The 21,197-nt window shown below is 44.6% G+C and overlaps 1 protein-coding gene across 6 annotated transcripts in view; it reads left to right on the forward strand.

Annotated features, from left to right (window-relative positions):
- Positions 1-21,197, forward strand: part of DPF3 (double PHD fingers 3) — a 274,103-nt gene that overhangs the window by 93,763 nt on the left and 159,143 nt on the right. For all 6 annotated transcript variants that reach the window (XR_009334367.2, XR_010839503.1, XR_010839502.1 and 3 more), the window contains exon 2: positions 14,943-15,103. Coding sequence is in view for 3 of the 6 variants with exons in the window: in XM_067028208.1 (XP_066884309.1) it covers positions 14,943-15,103 (161 nt within the window). In the remaining 3 variants the exon portion in view is untranslated. The remainder of the gene's footprint in view (positions 1-14,942; positions 15,104-21,197) is intronic.

Genomic DNA, 21,197 nt, shown 5'->3' on the forward strand with positions numbered 1-21,197 from the left:
TGAGCTTCACTTGGGTCCAGGTCCCCAGAACGAGTCAGGGTTGGGCTCAGTGAAGGGCCTGGTCCTGGGGACTGTAAATCAGGTACTTAGCAGTACAGGCAGGTGGTAAGTACCTGTTGGTACATCGCTGCTCTTAACAGTACTTTCTGAAGCCCCCTCTTCTCTCCAGGGCTGATATTCTCTAAATATTTATTTAACAAATATACGAAGAGGCAAAGGGCTGGCTGAGGGGCCACCAGAGAAGCCGGATCACTGGAGGCAACCTCTCCTTTCTTGTCCCAAACAGTTCAGTTCTGGCCCCTGACCTGCACCCCAATTCTTGACCGAACTGGACATGTCTTCCTTAGAAGCCCATTTACTGCCATCACTGACCATGTTCTGGGTGGGGGGGATCTCACTGTTCTCTGACTCTAAACAGCTTATCAGTAGGGTGACCCGATCATTTATCAGCCAAGCAGAGGCACTTCTGAGAGGGAAAGCAGGAGTTATTAGCAGTTATGCCAGGACCTCGGTGTGAACCGGGACTGTTCCACACAGACGGGGTCCTACTTCTTGAAGTTCTCTGCCTGAGATTATGCTGGTAAATATAAGCCCCTCCAACTTTCCACATTTCTGGTGGTGTTCTAGTATGACTTAGAGATTGGACCCAGGGTGCTGCCTGGCTGACCTGTCTTGTCCCTTAATTTGGCCCTGTCTATATTCCATCATTTGGAATATGTGACGATGATTCTCTCCATTTGACAGATGGGAGCCCAGGGCCCAGAGAGGTTGAGAGACTTGCCTACCCACAGTGATTGAGTTCCAACTCTGACCTAGAAAGGAGGTCCAGCCTTGATTCCCACCTCAGCCTATCAGGGACCAAGCACCATCCCTCTGTTCCATGGGGCGGACCATCTTCATCAAAACAGCCGAGGGCTGGGATGCTTCTATCAGCCGTATGCTGACCCTGCTCACTGTCTGGAGAAGAGAGAGATGGGTGAGAGAGGCAGGGAGACACCAGGGGCAGAAGAGGCATAAATGAGAGTCTCTGCTGTGCCTGCTTGTTCCTGACGATCTTATTCAGAGTGCGGGGGACGAGTGGGTTTTAACACCTCCACTTTGACAGAGGGCACCCCAGGGAGGGGCACTGCTCTCAATTCCCCCACTGCCTCAGCAATAGTCTTTAACTCATCAGAAGGAAATGAGGTCTGTGCAGTCGTATGAAGCATCATTTTGCCCATTGGCCGAGAGTATTTCCTAAGTGAAAAAGGGCTTTCAAGGGAGGCTAGAAAAAAATGTTCAGGGATGAGTTCTACTTGCTGTGGTTAATGATAATTATTAACTAGGTAGGGTGAGCTAGTGCTTGTTTTCCTTATTATTAACTGTATTTATGGGTTTTTATTAAGTTGTACCCAGCTGGGATAATTGTAAAACTATCTGCTTAAGACTCTTTGGCTTCCCATTCTATTTTCTTTCATTCCAAAGGTGGAGTCTTTTCATTATTCAAGGCTTATACTGTAAACCAGGAGTTGGCAAACTTTTTCTGTAAAGATCCAGAAGGTAAATATTTCAGGCTTTGCAGGCCGTGCAATCTCCATTGGAACCCCTCAGTTTTACCACAATAGCATGAGTGGCCACAGTCAGTACATAAATGAATGGGTGTGACTGTCTTCCAGTTACACTTCATTTATAGAAATTCATGGTGGCTAGATTTGGCCCAGGGACTGCAGTTTGCGGACCCCTACTGTAAACAGTGGAGAAGTCCCTGAACTGGGAGCCTGGAGGCTGAGGACTGACTCTCAGCCCTGCCCCTGTGTGACTGGAGGAAGTCACCTCACCTTTCTGGTTGTTGGTTTTCCTTGCAGTACAACAAAGGCATCAGACCAGACGGTCTCTAACACTCTGGGGTTCTTAACTCTGACCCTAGTTTATGATAACCTGGCATCTTTCTTTTCCTCCCTTCAGTAGATGTTCAGACCCACAGGGCCTCTCAGAGTCCATCGCCACTTGTCCACCTTCGGGATGGCTGTGGTTTCTAAACTACACCATGACATTTTGTGTTTCTCTGAGGGTATCTTCTCAGGCAGCCCCATAACCAACCTACTTCTTGAGTTACTGAGGATGACTCTGTGACTGGAAAGTTTACCTCTGGACTGTTTGGCAGTTTGGGAAACTGAGGCCCCCAAAAGAGAAGTAGCTAAGATTACCCAGCAAATTGGTGATGCTCTTAGAGAAACCAGGTGCCTCCAAAAAAAGAAGTATTGTTCAAGTCATTCCAGTTCTGGAGGCTCAACTCACCGTGAAAGGGCGGTGGTGTCCTTGTGGGAGGTTGATAGTGTAGCAGCCAAGAGCAAGACTGAAATTGCCTGGGCTTCTGTCTTCAAAGTGCCACTTTAAACCCTAGGCACATCGCTTAAAACTCTGAGCCTCAGTTTCCTAATCTGTGAAATAGGGGGAAATAGAAGGATGGGGTTGTCGTGAGGATGAAATGAGATGAAACATATAAAGTGCTGAGAACAGTGCCTGGCACACATAGTAAGTGCCCAACAAATGGAAACCTTGACACTATTATTTTTATGATCATTGTCATCTTGTCTTCCTTCTATAAATATGTTGAGGGTGTCTCGTCCTCATTTTTATCAGACTCGCCTTCACCTTTTGGGTTGGAGATGTGGGCTGAATGCTTTTCTCCTCTTCTATATGTTAAATGACTGTTGATGAGGTGGAAAAACTGGGGGAAGAAGATGAGGAAAGGCATGGGAGGGGAGGAAAGAAGGAAGGGAGGGAGGGAGGGAGGAAGGAAAGATGGAAGGAAGGAAGGAAGGGAGGGAGGGAGGGAGGTAGGAAGGAAAGATGGAAGGAAGGAAGGGGACTTGGGAAAATAGGTCCACGAGGAAAGGAGAATCAGGTTCTAAATCCAGTCCTGTTTCCTAATAGTTGTTGGGATGGGAAGAAAAATAGACCTCCTTTAAGCAGTGTGGAGGTATTGGTATCCTTTGTCATTATCCTGGGATGTAGAGGTTATAAGGGCAGATTTAGGTATTTCTAGAGTGCACTCACCTTTCAGTTTTGGTCTTGAGTTTTCAAGACTATTCTGCCTTTTCCGCCAGAGAATTTCAATTTGGAGACATGACCAGCCTCTTGGTTAGCCTGGCTTTGTTCTGTCTTTATTAAAAGGTTTACAAGTATGTGCCTCCAAAAGCAGCAGGGCCTGGGACAGTTTTCCCAGGGGGCTGCCAAGAGAAATTGGGGTGACTCTCAACCTTGTGGCAGGTTAGATGAGACTCAGTGCTTCTTTGTTTGGCTTGATGTCCCTTAGAAGGACGGCCCAGAGATCATTTGGTCTGCAGGCTGTTTGCTTCTGCAGGCTGATTTTAACCAACTCTGACAGGAGGGCAGAGGTCTCCAAGCGAGGTCAGGACCACAAATCCCATCCCAGCAGGTGCATGATGGGGAGACAGCGCCCTCCAGATGACCTTCAAGTTCCCATTGATTTCCCATCACGCAGTGCTTCTCCATCTGCATGCTGCTCCTGCCTCTGCCACCACCGGTGGGCTTGGGGCTCTGGAAGAGGACATGGATCAGCTCTCTGAGAACATACATGCAGAGGAGGTTAATTCAGAGAGAGGCCCTTTCAGGGAACTGGAGTAAGTTACTCTGGGGACCACTTCTGGCCACCACTAGTTTATGGTGCCAGTATCAGTCCTGGAAAGTCCTTTTGGGCATGGAAAGGAGTGGCTGATACCATGAATGCCAGCGTTTATCCACTTGGTCCCACTTCTCTCCAGGCTTTGGGTTGTATAGGTGGCGTTGTGGGGTCATGAGCAGGATTTGGGTATGGACAGGAGACTTGGTCCCTCACCCACCGTCACGGGTGTGTGAGAGGATCGGAAGTGAGAAGGTGGAGGTGTGATTCTCATTGCCTGTGCTGGGGGCACAGTCCTCTCCTGAGCACTGACCTTCTTCCCTCTGGAAGGCTGGGCTTCCATACCCTCCAAACTCTCTGCTGCAGGTTGGCCTGGATCTTTCATTTATTTGTTCAGTGTCATCTGACGAGCATTTCCTATGTGCCAAATCCTGTGTCAGGTGTAGGGGACACAGTTATCAGGGAGATAAAGGCCCTTCTCACCCAGAGTTCACACTTTTGTTATGTAGAGATGATCAGCAGGCCAAGAGAAAGCAGAGACTTTTTTATTTTTATTTAAAAAAAAATTTATTTATTTATTTTGGCTGCGTTGGGTCTTCCCTGCTGCGTGTGTGCCCTCTCTAGTTGCGGCGAGTGGGGTCCACCCCTCGCTGCAGCGCATGGGCCTCTCATCGTGGTGGCCTCTCTTGTTGCGGAGCACGGGCTCCAGGCACGCGGGCTTCCGTAGTTGTGGCTCCCGGGCTCCAGAGCGCAGGCTCAGCAGTTGTGGCGCACGGGCTTCGTTGCACCGCGGTATGTGGGATCCTCCCGGACCAGGGCTTGAACCCGTGTCCCCCGCATGGGCAGGTGGATTCCCAACCACTGAGCCACCAGGAAAGCCCCAGAGATTTTTTTAGAGTGGTAAATAGTATGGAAAAAATAAAATAGGATGTGAGGTAGTGAGGGCTACCCTAGATTCGGTGAGTGAAAAAAGACTTCTTTGAAGAGAAGCCAGCCATGAGAAGATCTGGGAGAAATGTATACCAAGAACAGGGAATAGCATGTGCAAAATCCTGAGATGAGATGATTTTAGTTTATTAGAGGGACAGAAAAAAGTGCAGTGAGGATGGAGTCCAGTAGGGAAGGGCGGGAGGAGACAAGATGAAGTAGGAAAAGCGGGCACAGCCACATAGTCTGGGGGCCTGTAGCCACGGGAAGGGGTTCAAATTATATTCTAAGTGCAGTGAAAGCCATTGGAGGGATTTAAGGAGGAGAATGTCATGATCTGATTTCCATTTTAAAAAGATCCCTTGGACTGCTGCATCGAGAACGGACTACAGAGGATGTGTTCTTTGTGGCTGTGTTTTAAATGCCAGACCAATATTCCCTTTACTGGGGAGGGCAGCACCGAGGCTCTTATTTTCCAGCAGCAAAGATGGGGTCTAAGGATTTGTTTGTCTGAGAATTGTCTCTAATCCATGGTCTGCTTCTCCTGGCAGTCACCCTCGGGGGACAGCATACTGGTGTCCAGCACATAGCTGGGATTTCAGAAAGGACTTAGTCTATGAACCAGGGAAACTAAAAATACTTAATCAATGAAGTTTCTGTGATAGGTGTGTGTTTCCTTTCTAGGTATGCTTCACCCTAGATAAAGCAATTTTTTCCCCTCACTTTTGAAAGTTGGTTGCATTCTACACATTCTTTAGCCTCTGGAGGAGAGATTTATTTTGTCAAGTCTGGATGCCATTTGAAAGGCAAACCTTGGATACAAGAAAAGCTACAGTCTTCCCCCCCCCCCCCAGAGCATCCCCCTTTTCTCACTCCCCTTCCCCCATTCTCCCATTATTTATTGGAAGGAATCACACTGCTTTTCTCCTACCTCTAGTCTCCTGTCCTTGGCTGCCCCTTGACTTCAACCCCAAGTTGCGTATGTCATCAGAACACCCAGTGGCAGCTCAGAAATCATGGCCAGGTTCAATATAAATTCCGTCTTGCTTAGGCAGCTTTGCATAATAAGTCCCTAAAAAATCTTCACCAGAGCAGATGCCGGAAAAGGGATTTATTGGGTCTAGCGGGCCTGAACGTCAGACTGAGCGACGTTTCAAGTCATGATGGGAGTTTTAGGGTTCAAATTCTTCGTTTGACCTGGCTTTTGCAAGGCGATGCCCTCGTTCCCCAGGTGCCTTTCCTGTGATGTTAGGAAGGTCAGAGTCGCCTCCAGAGTGACCGCCCTAAGGAAGTCAGGATCTCCGTATGGTTGCCTTGACCAGGCCTTGTGGATGTTTTGTGAGAGATGCGGACTTCTGTGGGACTCGTCTGCTGCACGTGAGTGCTGCCAGGTTAATCCATGCCTGCTGCCTGAAAAAGGTTTCCCACAGGAACAAAACAAGCTGAGTCAAAGTCAGTTAACCAGGCTTTCCTGCTCTGCTGTTACAACATGGCTGAAGAGCATCACAGGGCTGTCTTGTTCTTGCCCTTGCTTTGGAGTTTGGGGGAGCTGTCCTTCAATTAGTGAGTCTCATATTTCTCAGAATCACTGGGGGAATCTGTCAAAAATCCAGATGTCTGGATCACAGGCAAACCTCCAGCATCAGAATTTCACAATGCCATCCCACCCTCCTGCCCGCATTGATTCTGATACAAACCAAAGTTTGAGAACCTCTGCCCTAGATCCTTCTTCTGGAAGGTGGGGTGACGGCATTCTTGATAAGCACAGAAGGGGTGTTTCCTGCATCAGCAGAAGAGGAGCAAGTCTTCCTGGGGTGATCTGATGACAGCACAGCACAATATTCAGTGAGCTTCTTATGGAGTTCACGGAAGAGGAATGTTAGTTCTGCGTCTTGGCGTGAGTGCTGTAGATGGAGAAATACAATCTCAACAGCTGAAGTGACCCTTGTTAAGATGATGAAGAGAATTCAGTAGGATTTGAACTTATAGGATATCTGTTTTCAGATGCCTAATCCTGTGCTCTGGAGAAGCCACGTAACTTCAGGCTCACCTCATTATCATCTGGAGAAAGAAAGTCCTCAGCATCCCTCAACTGTGAAGCTTCCATGAGTTTGCTAAGGATGGTGTGACATTTCAAACAAGCAATCTGTATTTATCACACGCTTCTACATTCTCAGCACTGTGCTTGGTGGGGTAGCACAGAAGTATCTAACTCTTAGTCCCTGTCTTCAAGATGTTTATAATCTAGTTGGGTGGGGAGAGAGAAGGAGGGTGGTAGAGACTGGCCAAACATGAATGAGACAATTAGGGAGCTCAGAGAGGCAGAGGGCAAGAACCACTGGCAGGAATAATTGGGGAAGCTTCCTGGAAGAGGTGGGCCTTCAGCCAGCCTTTGAACAGGGTAAGATCAACCAGGCCAAGGACAGGAGGCAAGAATTCCAGACTCGGGTGTGGGGGGAGGGGTCTGAGTAAAGTATTTTGTTGGGGTCCAGGGAAGGCCTGTCTGCTTCATATACACAGGAAGGTCAGATAAGGATTCATTTATTCATTCATCATTCACTCCCTCCTTCATAATCAACCCAACACAGCAAGCTCTGCTGGGCTTGGGGATAGAGCAGCAAACAAGCCAGATGTGGTTTCTGCACATGGGGCAGGCTTTAGACTCCTGAGATCATCATGCAGCATCTACTCTGCTCTCCTTGATGCCTGAGGTTGGCCTCACCACCCTGCTGCCTAATGTCTTGGGTTGGAGGTTTGTGTGGGTACCTGACAACCTCAGACATACTGTTGTGTGTATGTGTGTCACAAGGAGGGCATTAGCCTGTTCAGGCAGAGGGTCAAGTCATAAAGTGGCAGAAAGCACTGCTCTTTGAAGGAAGGAGAGAGGACTCACCACTGATTACAGGCATTTACCTCTGTGAGTCAGAGGTTCTCATTTAATTATCTTGGAGCTGAAGTAGGAGCTATGTACCCATATTGTGGGAAGGAGAATTTAGGCTCAGGGAGAGTAAGTAACTTGCCCCAGGTTTGTGTAGCCAGTAAGCAGTGGAGCTGGACTCAGATCTGCCTGATTCCAAGTCTCTGTTCTACCTCAATACCAAGACTCTCCAAGGGCCTTTAAGAGCTCAGTAGAAGAATTTGGCACTATTGGGAGCCATCTTGGCTTCTGTACTGAGGGATGCAAGATTGAAAACTGGGTTCGAGGGAGACTTCTTTTTGTCAGCTGGGTAGGAGAAGAGCTATGGTGATTGCGGGCAGGAGACTGCTGCAGTAACAGGGGCCGGGTGCTGAGGACTAAGTGGAAGTGCCTGCAAACATTCTTTTAATATTTTTTTTAAAGTTGCAAGTGGACAGTCATGTAATCTAAATCACCAACCTATATGTGCAAAAAACTCAGAAGACCATGCATGCACCATATGCTTTACTGCTCTGATTGAAACTCCTACCATAAGTGAGTGGTATATGAGATGTTGAAAGCAATTCAACAAAGAATTATTGGACACTTACTGTGTGCCGGGCTCTGTGCTAGATGCTGGAGGTGAACCGGTAGAAAAGCCAGGTATGCAGGGCTGCTGGGTTACAATGCTCCAGTACAGTTCACCCTGGAGTTTATATGAAAGGTGCGCCGGGTGTGGTTTAGTGTAAAATCTGAGTGGCTGTGTGCAGTGGCCCTGCAGATGTGGTCCCTGCCCTCATGGAGTTTGTAGTCTAGTAGGGAAGACAAATATTAAACATTGAGTTGAGTTAAAATTGACATTGTTAATAGTATTATTATTGTTGTTTTTGTTGGAAGAGGACAGAACGAGGAGGAAGGGGATTGAATCTCTCTCTTAAAATCCTCTTTATCCCTTCCTATTTTATGTAAGAAACACTGTCTTAGCTGGGGCTGCTATAACAAAATAACCATAGACTGGGTGGCTTAAACAACAGACATTTATTTCTCACAATTCTGGTGGCTGGGGTGTCTGAGATCAGGGTGGCAGCATGGTCTAGGTGAGGTCTGGTACGGGCCCTCTTCTTGGGTCGCAGGTAATTGCCTTCTTGCTGTGTCCTCACATGGGTGGGGGGGAGAGAGAGAGAGAGAGAGAGAGAGAGAGAGAGAGAGAGAGAGAGAGAGAGAAGAGAAGAGAGGAGAGAGACGATAATCCCATCGTGGGTGCTCTACTCTTATGACCTAATTACTTCCCAAAGGTCCCATCTCCAACTACCATCCATTGTGGGGTTAGGGCTTCAACACGTGAATTTCAGGGGTGGGGGGATGCAATTCAGTCCACAGCAAACACTAAACTTGGTTTTCTTTCAAGGGCAGCTTTAGGAACAGTGTAACCGTGAGGAAAATAAAAAGGTTCCCCCACCTTGCCAAATATTGCCCCCCGCTTGCTAATTATTACAAAACACGACACAAATGGGAGATGGCTTTCCGTGCCACAGTGAGAGTTAAACGTGTTTAAATGCAAACAGGAGGAAGTTAGCAAATTGGTGTAGATGAGTTTTAATGTGTGTGTGTGTGGGCCGTTGTGAAAGTTGGGCAGCTGAGTGAGACAGCAGGAAAGCCAGGTGCCCACAGAGAAGAGGGGCTGATGGGGGAAGGCAGGGCCAGCAATCTGCCACAGGCCTGAGCTCCTCTTTATCTCTGCTTATCTGTTTATGAGCACAAATAGCTGTGATGGGCCAAGGTCCTGTTTTTACAGCTGGAAGGGACCTGTGGCCACGGGTGGGAAAGGAGAGAATGAGAGAGCTCCCTGATGAAAGAATTTGATGCCAGCTGGGCTGAAGGATAGGGGAGGGTCAAGGACACGGTGCTGGGGAGAGACAGAGCAGGGTTCCCTGAGGTCCCCACTGCCACCCCAATGGAGACTGGGGAGGCAGCAGGCCTTGGCAGGGCATGAAGAATTCACTCTTGGACACATGTTTGAGGTAGGGCAGGACGCTTGTCCTTGGGTCAGAACATGGGACCACAGGGACAATGAAGAGGGAGGGGCCCTAGGTATCTGGGTTGGGGGTCGGATCTGGGAGTCTGTTCAGCACAGTGGACATGGAATCTAAGAGAACAGGCAAGGTCTCGAGAGAGAGGGAGGTGGAAATGTGAGGAAGAGGAGCAGGGCGTCTTGGAGAGGGTATCACAGGCTCTGAAAAATCACATGTGGAGCCTAGTTGGCAGTCATTTTTGAGACGTCCAATTTTTTTCCACTCTGAATCCTCTTTGGTGCCTAGAATCCATTTCTCCACAGATATGCTCAAGGAGGGCCACTGGAAAGCTCTTAGAGCTAGAATGGCTCTCTCACTCCAGAAGGGATCGCTAAGGATCCTACAAAACCCCTCACAAAAGCTCCAGAACGGGGCAGCCAGCACTGCTTCAAGCAGCAGGCCGTGAGGGGCTCCTGCTCTGGCAGAGAGCCCAGCAATTTGTTCCCCCTGCCTTTCCTGCTTCTGACTGCAGCCTTGAGTAGCCTGAAGTCAGTTGTTGATGAGACCATCATTCTCCTCTGCCTTGTGCCAGCTTCTTTGAGCCCAAGACATCTATCACCCTGTGGAAAATCTAGCCCCCTTGGTTTGATGCAGACAGGTGATGGCTGAGGCTGGGCCGTGCCTGTCCCAGCCTGGGGCACACTGGTCACCACTGCACAAAATGATTCATTTGCTGCCAGCCTTTCCCAGCTTCCTCTGCCCCTTGCAACGTTTTTGTGTTTTTTTTAAAAAAAATATTTATTTATTTTAAATTTTGGCTGTGCTGGGTCTTAGCTGCGGCATGCGGACTCTTAGTTGTGACATGCATGAGGGATCTAGTTCCCTGATTCAGGCCCCCTGCACCGGGAGTGAGGAGTCTTAACTGCTGGACCACTAGGGAAGTCCCTGCCCCTTGCAACTTTAATGCAAATTTTCACCCCTGGGATCCTATCACTGTGGGATTTTTTACAAAGAAATACCACATGGGGAGAGGAGAGCTAAATTAGGGGTTTGGGGTGAATATATGCATACTACTGTATATAAATAGGTAAACAACAAGGACCTACTGTATAGCACAGGGAACTATACTCAATATCTTATAATAACCTATAATGGAAAAGAATCTGAAAAAGTATATATATGTATGTATAACTGAGTCACTTTGCTGTACACTTGAAATTAACACAACATTGTAAGTCAACTATACTTCAATTAAAAAAAAAATACCACATTGAAAAGGACATTTGTCCCCTCTCCTGTTTAAATTGCTTTCCATGGGTTAGGGAGACCTGGCCATTGATTTTCTTCTAGAGAACAGAGCAAGCCCTGTGAAGCTTTTGGCTAATTAACTTTTGGAGAAGTGCAGCTTGAATTTATCAGAGAATGAAGTCTCTTTTCTCCTCTCGTATCTTAAAAAAGGCTTTAAACTTTTGTTTCCGAATCGCTGCCAATGCCTGGCCTGTTTAAAAGTGACTTCCCTGGAGGCGATGGCAGAGGGTAATGGCTGTCACATTTTTGTAGCTTCAGTCTTTAATACGGTTGTTCCAGTCCTCAGAAAATCTCTCCTGTTTACATAAGGGAGGTATCATTCACACAAAGATTACATTTAAAGATACACATTTCCCCGCAGCATGCCTGTTACTAATAACATTGCATGTTATGAAAGTGGAAAGTGTTTAAGATGAAATTAATTTTCACCCAGTGAGCCACTTTGTTTGACTTTTTCGTTCCATTCAGTATGGGGCATGGACTTGGCCAAACGCGCTTCTCATTTTCAGCAAGTTCACTTTCTTGTTTCTCTTCTTGGGATTGAAGCTGTTGGAAGCGAGTTCCAGGCATATCGAGAAAAGTCTGATTTGAGATCCTATTGTAGATTTCTTTTGTACTGGCTTCCAGAAGTTTGTTTTGAAAATGGAAACCCTCTTCTCTCCAGTTGATGAGTTTTATTTATTTATATTTTATTTTTTTGAAGCCATCTTTATTTAATTTATTTTTTTAACACCTTTATTGGAGTATAATTGCTTTACAATGGTGTGTTAGTTTCTGCTTTACAATAAAGTGAATCAGTTATACATATACATATGTCCCTATATCTCTTCCCTCTTGCATTTCCCACCCTCCCACCCTCCCTATCCCACCCCTCTAGGTGGTCACGAAGCACCGAGCTGATCTCCCTGTGCTATGCGGCTGCTTCCCACTAGCTATCCAGTTGATGAGTTTTAGTGTATAATTTTCTTCCTTCCTTCCCCTCCCTCCCTCCCTCCCTTCCTTCCTTCCTTCCTTCTTTCCTTCCTTCGTCCTTCCCCTCCCTCTGTCCCTCCCTCCTTTCCTTCCATGGTTTCTCTTTAAGCAGAATTTTTGGAGTTGGAATAGTTAACATCTTTTTTGGCAGTCTGTCAAAATATCCTGGGAAACCAGATAACGGCTTCTCACATCAGACGCTTCTCTGTCGTGTGTTCTTGTCAGTTCTCATACATGTGATGCGACTGGTCTCTGTTATGTGGAGGGAAGCTGGGGCCCCCAAGACACCCTGGACAGGCTGTGTGTCACCTTGCCTGTGCTGAGCTGCCCTCGACAGTTCTGTTACACGGAGCTGCATCGCCTTAGCAGAAGGAGGCATTTAAACTGGTGGGACACAGATGCGAACGCTTCGCAGGAAATGGTTCTTTATTTTTGATCAATCTCATGATCCTTGTTACTAACTTTGATTACATCAGCTTATGTGCAGTTCCATTTTATAGCATTTTGATGGGCTTTCATTCCCCCTCCCCAATTCATTTCCAGCTGTGTGACTATTATAATTTTTTTTTTTTTTTTGTGGTACGCGGGCCTCTCACTGTTGTGGCCTTTCCCGCTGCGGAGCACAGGCTCCGGACGCGCAGGCTCAGCGGCCATGGGTCACGGGCCCAGCTGCTCCGCGGCATGTGGGATCTTCCCGGACCGGGGCACGAACCCGTGTCCCCTGCATCGGCAGGCGGACTCTCAACCACTGTGCTACCAGGGAAGCCCTATTATAATTTGATTACAGTTAGGTTTTGCAACTTCTAGACACTTTCTGAGCTGTTATGCCGTCCTTGTGAGAAGGAAGATGCCCAGAGGTAAAAAAGGAGCAAAGGGCTTTTTTTTAGGAGGCATGTCCACAAGTAGTTTCCAAAAGATGCCTCAGAAGCTTCAATGATTGTATCCTCCCAGAATAAGGAATTTGCTTTAAAATTTTTGGTAGAATCTGACCCATTGACTTTTAAAAGGGTAAGAAGACAAATACTGTATGATAACACTTATATGTGAAATCTAAAAAATACAACAAACTAGTGAATATAACAAAAAAGAAGCAGACTCACAGATAAAGAGAACAAACTAGTGGTTAACCGTGAGGAGAGGGAAGGGGGAGGGGCAAGATAGGGGTAGGGTAATAAGAGGTACAAACTATTAGATATAAAATAAGCTACAAGGATATACTGTACAACAGGACTATAGCCAGTATTTTACGATAACTATAAGTGGAATATAACCTTTAAAAATTGTGACTCACTATATATTGTACACCTGTAGCTTGCAAAATATTGTACATCAACTACACTTCAATAAAAAAGTGAAAAAGAGTACAGAAGAATCCATTTAAAATTTTTCTTTCTTTACTGCTCTAAATATTTTGGTTAAGAAATATATTATTTTAAACTTAGACCGCTCCCCTCCACCCCCCCATTTTGGCATCTTTGGATCTACATAGACCAGAAAAAGGGACATTCATAATGTCTCTTAAAAATGAGCTACTTGAGTCTCCCTTTTGGCTCTGCAATCCCTGAGACTCCTCCTCTTCCTGCCTTTTCCTTACTCTCCTCACTAAGAAGCTCTGATTTACCTGGTAGACATCATGTGATTACATCTGTAATTCCTTGGGCCATTATTTTTTTAAAATTTATTTTATTTATTATTATTTATTTTTGGCTGCATTGGGTCTTTGTTGCTGCGCGGGCTTTCTCTAGTTGCAGCGAACCGGGGCTACTCTTCGTTGCAGTGCACGGGCTTCTCATTGAAGTGGCTTCTCTTGTTGCTGAGCACGGGCTCTAGGCACATGGGTTTCAGTAGTTGCGGCATGTGGGATCAGTAGTTGTGGCTCACGGGCTCTAGAGCGCAGGCTCAGTAGTTGTGGCACACGGGCTTAGTTGCTCTGCGGCATGTGCGATCTTCCCGGACCAAGGCTCGAACCCGTGTCCCCTGCATTGGCAGGCGGATTCTTAACCACTGCACCACCAGGGAAGGCCCCTTGGGCCATTATTAACCTCTGCCATATGCCTATCTTTTATTTGTTAGGTATTTGATCTCATTGATTATGTTTGTGTTTTAAGATTGATCAATTATAGAATGTTATATTTTTGGTTTCTGAAAAGGACATTATCTTTTTTTTTTTTTTTTTTTTTTGTGGTATGCGGGCCTCACTGTTGTGGCCTCTCCCGTTGCGGAGCACAGGCTCCGGACGCGCAGGCTCAGCGGCCATGGCTCACGGGCCAAGCCGCTCCGCGGCACGTGGGATCTTCCCGGACCGGGACACGAACCCGTGTCCCCTGCATCGGCAGGCGGATTCTCAACCACTGCGCCACCAGGGAAGCCCCGTCATTATCTTAAATTTAGTAGCATCACCACATGTCCAAGGATACCAAAGATTCAGACACCTCAAATTTACTGTGCTTAATCAGATCACCACTCCAGCAAACCAGAAAGGTCTTTCTATTTGTGTATTAAACTCTGGGAATTGAATTATTTTGAGGTCAAAAATCAACTATTATTATTTCAAATGCTTCTTTTGTTTGTTTACCATAGAAAGTTATTTTTCTTTAAGTGTGTGGTTTTAGAAGATTGGTACATGCCTTTCTTCACCTCCTTCCCCCATAATCGCTCTACTTTTACAGGATGTTTCCTCTGACCTTCTAGTCTTTTCTATGGAGTGTTTCTTTTCTATTGTAATGGAAATCTTTGTATCTATGCTGGTGGTTTGGGTTCAATCTAGAGTGCCTTTGTTGGTTACCACTGAGAAAAAAGTATGGCTAATGGGGGATTTTAAGGGGCAGGGGGCTCTAGAAGCCTGGTGTCCTAGTAGATCCCGTGCAGAAGGTTGTTCTAGAGCTACCACCATTCTGGAGTGGGACCTCATGCTTCCTAGAACAGGGAAGTGTCACTTTTACTGGTGGTTTATTCTTGGGGTCCTCATTTCTTTGTTAAAGGGGTTTCTAAGATTCCTGGTGGATTTAGTACAGGAAATAGAACCTATTGGAGACCTGACACTGAGTTGGATTCTGCTGCTTGGCAAAGCTTTTGGTACACATTGCCTTGGTCTTCATAACCGCAAAATCTTCCCTGGGAGGTGGGTGGGTGACTTCAGTTTCCTTCTGCGTGTGTTCTGGTTTTCCCTGGCCTCATTCCTCCTCTCTCTATCTCCCGGCAGGCTCGGGGACCAGTTCTACAAGGAGGCCATTGAGCACTGCCGGAGTTATAACTCGCGCCTGTGCGCAGAGCGCAGCGTGCGTCTCCCGTTCCTGGACTCGCAGACCGGGGTGGCCCAGAACAACTGCTACATCTGGATGGAGAAGAGGCACCGAGGCCCAGGTGAGCCATGCCACCCCTGGGACTTGCACATGTTTAGGATCCCAGCCTGGATGCAGGCCGACTAGAGATTGTCTGTGAATCCCCGCAGCTTGGGTGGGCATGGGGGTGGCACAAGCTGTACAGGGAGCCTAGGATGCTTTCCAGAAACTCAACTGCTTCTATAACTCCAAGGTGCTCCAAGGATGCTCCAAGGATTGTGTGGGACGTTGAAGCCACATTGGCAGGGAGGGGCAGAGTGAAAGAAGTCAGGATGCTTAACCCAAAAAGGGGAACACCGAGGCTATGACAGCCCTCTTCACCTTTTACCCTGTGTGTTGGTGTAGCTTAGTGGTTATAAGCTGGAAATCTGCAGTCAGATTTTGGTTTGAGGCTGAGCTTTGTCATCAAACCTATTGCCCTCAGGTTCCTCATCTGTAAAATGGGATAATAATTGTACCTACTTCAGGACTTTGTCAGGATTAAATGAAAATCTTCATAAAAAGCTCATAACCTGAATTTAGCACATAGTAAGTTATGTGCTCCAAAAATGCTGGCTGTTATTGTTGATATTATTATGATTACTATTACTGTGATACCAGTCTTCTAGGCTCCAGAGAACAGAAGAAAGACCAATGGGTGGAGATCAGGGAGGCAATTATAAGAATTCAGTTTTCTGGCTCTGTAAGAGTATATTACAAAAATTTGTTTTTAATTTTTAAAGTTTTTTAAATTTTCGGCTGTGTTTTGGCTCTTTGTTGCTGTGCGCGGGCTCTATTTGCGGCAAGTGGGGGCTACTCTTAGTTGCGGTGTGTGGGCTTCTCATTTCAGTGGCCTCTCATGCTGTGGATCAAGGGCTCCAGGTGCGTGGGCTTTAGTAGTTGTGGCCATGCGCTCAGTAGTAGTGGTGCGCTCTAGAGCACAGGCGCAGTAGTTGTGGTGCACAGGTTTAGTTTCTCCGAGGCATGTGGGATCTTCCCAGACCAGGGCTCAAACCCATGTCCCCTGCATTGGCAGGTGGGTTCTCAACCACTGTGCCACCAGGGAAGCCCTAAAATTTTTGTTATGAAATGTTTCAAAGCCATTCGAAAGTGGAAAGAATAGTAAAATGAATTTCTATGTACTTATTACACAGCCTCAACACCCAGTGATCAACTCATAGCCAATCATTTCATTTATACTCACCTCCCACTTTCCTCCTTGAACCCAGGTTATTTTGAAGCAAATCAAGACAGCATGTTATTTCATCTGTAAATTTTTCAGTATGTATGTCTAAATGGTAAGAACGTAAATAAACATACCAACCATAGCTATCAAAGCTCAAAGTTAAAAACAAGACATTAATAGCATCAAATATTTGTTCAACATTTATTTCCCCCTATAGTTGAAATCAGGATCCAAATAGGACTCCTACATTACAATTGGCTGATGTGTCTCTTAAGTCTCTTAAATCTGTAGGTTTCTTTCTCTCTCTCTTTCTCTCGTTATTTGTGGAAGAAACTGGGTTGTTTGCACTGTAGGGTTTCCCAGAGTCTGGATTTTCTCACTGCATCCCCATGGTGTTATTCCTGTGAATTGGTAAGAGCAGATTCAGGTTCAATTTTTTGGGCTAGAACAGTTTCTTAGTGGTGATGTGTACATTCATCAGGAGGTTCATGGGGTCTAGATATCACTCTTTTACTGATGTCAGCAGCCCTTGATGAAAATTGCCTAGATCCTTTATTTTATAAAGGGTTGCAAAATGGTGCATTCAATTTGAGGATATCATTATTTCTTCATTTATTACCTCTACAGCATTTATAAAGAGAAATATCTCCTCACTAAAGGTTTGGTTATTGTGTGGTATAGTTCACATATGAATGGATGGATAAATGATTTTTCCCCTTTATTTATCAGTTTTCAAAATAATGAGTTGGTTCCCTAGTATTCTCCAAAGGTGATCAATAAAGTTATTTTTTTTTTTTTTTTTTTTTTTTTTTTTTTTTTTTTTTTTTTTTTGCGGTATGCGGGCCTCTCACTGTTGTGGCCTCTCCCGTTGCGGAGCACAGGCTCCGGATGCACAGGCCCAGCGGCCATGGCTCACGGGCTTAGTTGCTCCGCGGCATGTGGGATCTTCCTGGACCAGGGCACGTACCCGTGTCTCCTGCATCGGCAGGCGGATTCTCAACCACTGCGCCACCAGGGAAGCCCAATAAAGTTATTTTTATTATCTTGAGTACCATCATGAATTCACAGATTTATACATTTTGGCTACATTTTAATCCATTGTAACTATTTCGATGCTTAAATTGTCCCATCTTTGGACAGTAGGGTTTTTGTCTGGTGCTAGTGTTTTGAAACTGCCTAGTAGTTTCTCTAGCATCCTTGATATCCTAATATTGGGACAAATGTTTCAGGCTCATCTTGTACATGTCGTGCCCCAGACCTAGAATCAGCTATTTCTCTAAGAAACCCTGTTGCCTCTTTGTAGGAATATTATTTAGAGACCACAGTCTGGTGGTGCTCATTGCTCCTGGGTTGGTTGTTGATTCTAGGACTTTGCAGTGAGCAGAACTAAGAAATATGATTTCTTGTTTCATTTTTCTTGTTTTCTCTTTTTAAGAGAAAATACATTATGAAATTTACTGGTATTTCCCATTCAATGCAGTTTTTGACAGTTTTAACTATCTTAATTCTCTATCTCCTTACTCCCACACCAGAAAAGGATACTGGCTCTTAATGATGCCAGCATAATTACTTATCTGCTTTATTCTGTGATAAACACACAGCAATATCAGAATAAAATGAGACTACCAACAATAAGGTTACTTAAATGGTTTAAGTTTTTATTTCTTTCTTTGCAATTGTTTTTTTGTCCTTAGCGTATTTCCTATTAAGGATGTAGAGTCAAATTACTGTGTTTTAAGGTCACTTAAAATAATTCCTCTGTGTGGTTATACTACTAACTCAATACACAGTTGGATTTATTTGTTTCATTTTTGCTTTCACTTATTAGGTATTGCTGGGGTTTTTTTTTTTGATTTTATGTAATTACATTTTTCTTTTTTGCCTGTGTTGAAACCATCATTTTTTAAAAACATTTTTATTGGAGTATAATTGCTTTACAATGGTGTGTTAGTTTCTGCTTTACAACAAAGTGAATCAGTTATACATACACATATGTTCCCATATCTCTTCCCTCTTGCGTCTCCCTCCCTCCCTCCCACCCTCCCTATCCCACCCCTCTAGGTGGTCACAAACCACCGAGCTGATCTCCCTGTGCCATGTGGCTGCTTCCCACTAGCTATCCACCCTACGTTTGGTAGTGTATATATGCCCCTGCCACTCTCTCACTTCGTCACAGCTTACCCTTCCCCCTCCCCATATCCTCAAGGCCATGCTCTAGTAGGTCTGTGTTTTATTCCCATCCTACCACTAATCTCTTCATGACATTTTTTTTTCTTAGATTCCATATATATGTGTTAGCATACGGTATTTGTTTTTCCCTTTCTGACTTACTTCACTCTGTATGACAGACTCCAGGTCTATCCACCTCATTACAAATAACTCAGTTTCATTTCTTTTTATGGCTGAGTAATATTCCATTGTATATATGTGCCACATCTTCTTTATCCAGTCATCTGTTGATGGACACTTAGATTGCTTCCATGTCCTGGCTATCGTAAATAGAGCTGCAATGAACATTTTGGTACATGACTCTTTTTGAATTATGGTTTTCTCAGGGTATATGCCCAGTAGTGGGATTGCTGGGTCGTATGGTAGTTCTATTTGTAGTTTTTTAAGGAACCTCCATACTGTTCTCCATAGTGGCTGTATCAATTTACGTTCCCACCAGCAGTGTGAGAGTGTTCCCTTTTCTCCACACTTCTCCAGCATTTATTGTTTCTAGATTTTTTGATGATGGCCATTCTGACCGGTGTGAGATGATATCTCATTGTAGTTTTGATTTGCATTTCTCTAATGATTAATGATGTTGAGCATCCTTTCATGTGTTTGGTGGCAATCTGTATGTCTTCTTTGGAGAAGCGTCTATTTAGGTCTTCTGCCCATTTTTGGATTGGGTTTGTTTTTTTGTTATTGAGCTGCATGAGCTGTTTGTAAATTTTGGAGATTAATCCTTTGTCAGTTGCTTCATTTGCAACTATTTTCTCCCATTCTGAGGGTTGTCTTTTGGTCTTGTTTATGGTATCCTTTGCTGTGCAAAAGCTTTTAAGTTTCATTAGGTCCCATTTGTTTATGTTTGTTTTTATTTCCATTTCTCTAGGAGTGGGTCAAAAAGGATCTTGCTGTGATTTGTGTCATAGAGTGTTCTGCCTATGTTTTCCGCTAAGAGTTTGATAGTGTCTGGACTTACATGTAGGTCTTTAACCCATTTTGAGTTTATTTTTGTGTATGGTGTTAGGGAGTGTTCTAATTTCATACTTTTACATGTAGCTGTCCAGTTTTCCCAGCACCACTTATTGAAGAGGCTGTCTTTTCTCCACTGTATATTCTTGCCTCCTTTATCAAAGATAAGGTGACCATATTTGTGTGGGTTTATCTCTGGGCTTTCTATCCTGTTCCATTAATCTATATTTCTGTTTTTTTGTGCCAGTACCATACTGTCTTGATTACTGTAGCTTTGTAGTATAATCTGAAGTCAGGAAGTCTGATTCCTCCAGCTCCATTTTTCGTTCTCAAGATTGCTTTGGCTATTCGGGGTCTTTTGTGTTTCCATACAAATTGTGAAATTTTTTGTTCTAGTTCTGTAAAAAATGCCAGTGGTAGTTTGATAGGGATTGCATTGAATCGGTAGATTGCTTTGGGTAGTAGAGTCATTTTCACAATGTTGATTCTTCCAATCCAAGAACATGGTATATCTCTCCATCTATTTGTATCATCTTTAATTTCTTTCACCAGTGTCTCATAATTTTCTGCATAAAGGTCTTTTGTCTCCTTAGGTAGGTTTATTCCTAGATATTTTATTCTTTTTGTTGCAGTGGTAAATGGGAGTGTTTTCTTAATTTCACTCTCAGGTTTTTCATCTTTAGTGTATAAGAATGCCAGAGATTTCTGTGCATTAATTTTGTATCCTGCTACTTCACCAAGTTCATTGATTAGCTCTAGTAGTTTTCTGGTAGCATCTTTAGGATTCTCTATGTAGAGTATCATGTCATCTGCAAACAGTGACAGCTTTACTTCTTCTTTTCCGATTTGGATTCCTTTTATTTATTTTTCTTCTCTGATTGCTGTGGCTAGAACTTCCAAAACTATGTTGAATAAGAGTGGTGAGAGTGGGCAACCTTGTCTTGTTCCTGATCTTAGTGGAAATGGTTTCAGTTTTTCACCATTTAGGACGATATGTCTGTGGGTTTGTCATATATGGCCTTTAGTATGTTGAGGAAAGTTCCCTCTATGCCTACTTTCTGTAGGGTTTTTATCATAAGTGGATGTTGAATTTTGTCATAAGCTTTCTCTGCATCTGTTGAGATGATCATATGGTTTTTCTCCTTCAGTTTGTTGATATGGTGTATCACGTTGATTGATTCGCATATTGAAGCATCCTTACATTCCTGGGATAAACCACACTTGATTATACTGTGTGGTCCTTTTAATGTGCTGTTGCATTCTGTTTGCTAGTATTTTGTTGAGGATTTTTGCATCTATGTTCATCAGTAATATTGGCCTGTAGTTTTCTTTTTTTGTGACATCTTGTCTGGTTTTGGTATCAGGGTGATGGTGGCCTCATAGGATGAGTTTGGGAGTGTCCCTCCCTCTACTAATTTTGGAAGAGTTTGAGAAGGATAGGTGTTAGCTCTTCTCTAAATGATAGAATTCGCTTGTGAAGCCCTCTGGTCCTGAGCTTTTGTTTGTTGGAAGATTTTTAATCACAGTTTCAATTTCAGTGCTTGTGATTGGTCTGTGCATATTTTCTATTTCTTCCTGGTTCAGTCTCAGCAGGTTGTGCATTTCTAAGAATTTGTCCATTGCTTCCAGGTTGTCCATTTTATTGGCATAGAGTTGCTTGTAGGTAATCTCTCATAATCTTTTGTATTTCTGCAGTGTCAGTTGTTACTTCTTTTTCATTTCTAATTCTATTGATTTGAGTCTTCTTTTTTTATTGATGAGTCTGGCTAAT

This window comes from Kogia breviceps, chromosome 3 (assembly GCF_026419965.1).
Source record: "Kogia breviceps isolate mKogBre1 chromosome 3, mKogBre1 haplotype 1, whole genome shotgun sequence".
NCBI classification, from domain to species: domain Eukaryota; kingdom Metazoa; phylum Chordata; class Mammalia; order Artiodactyla; family Physeteridae; genus Kogia; species Kogia breviceps.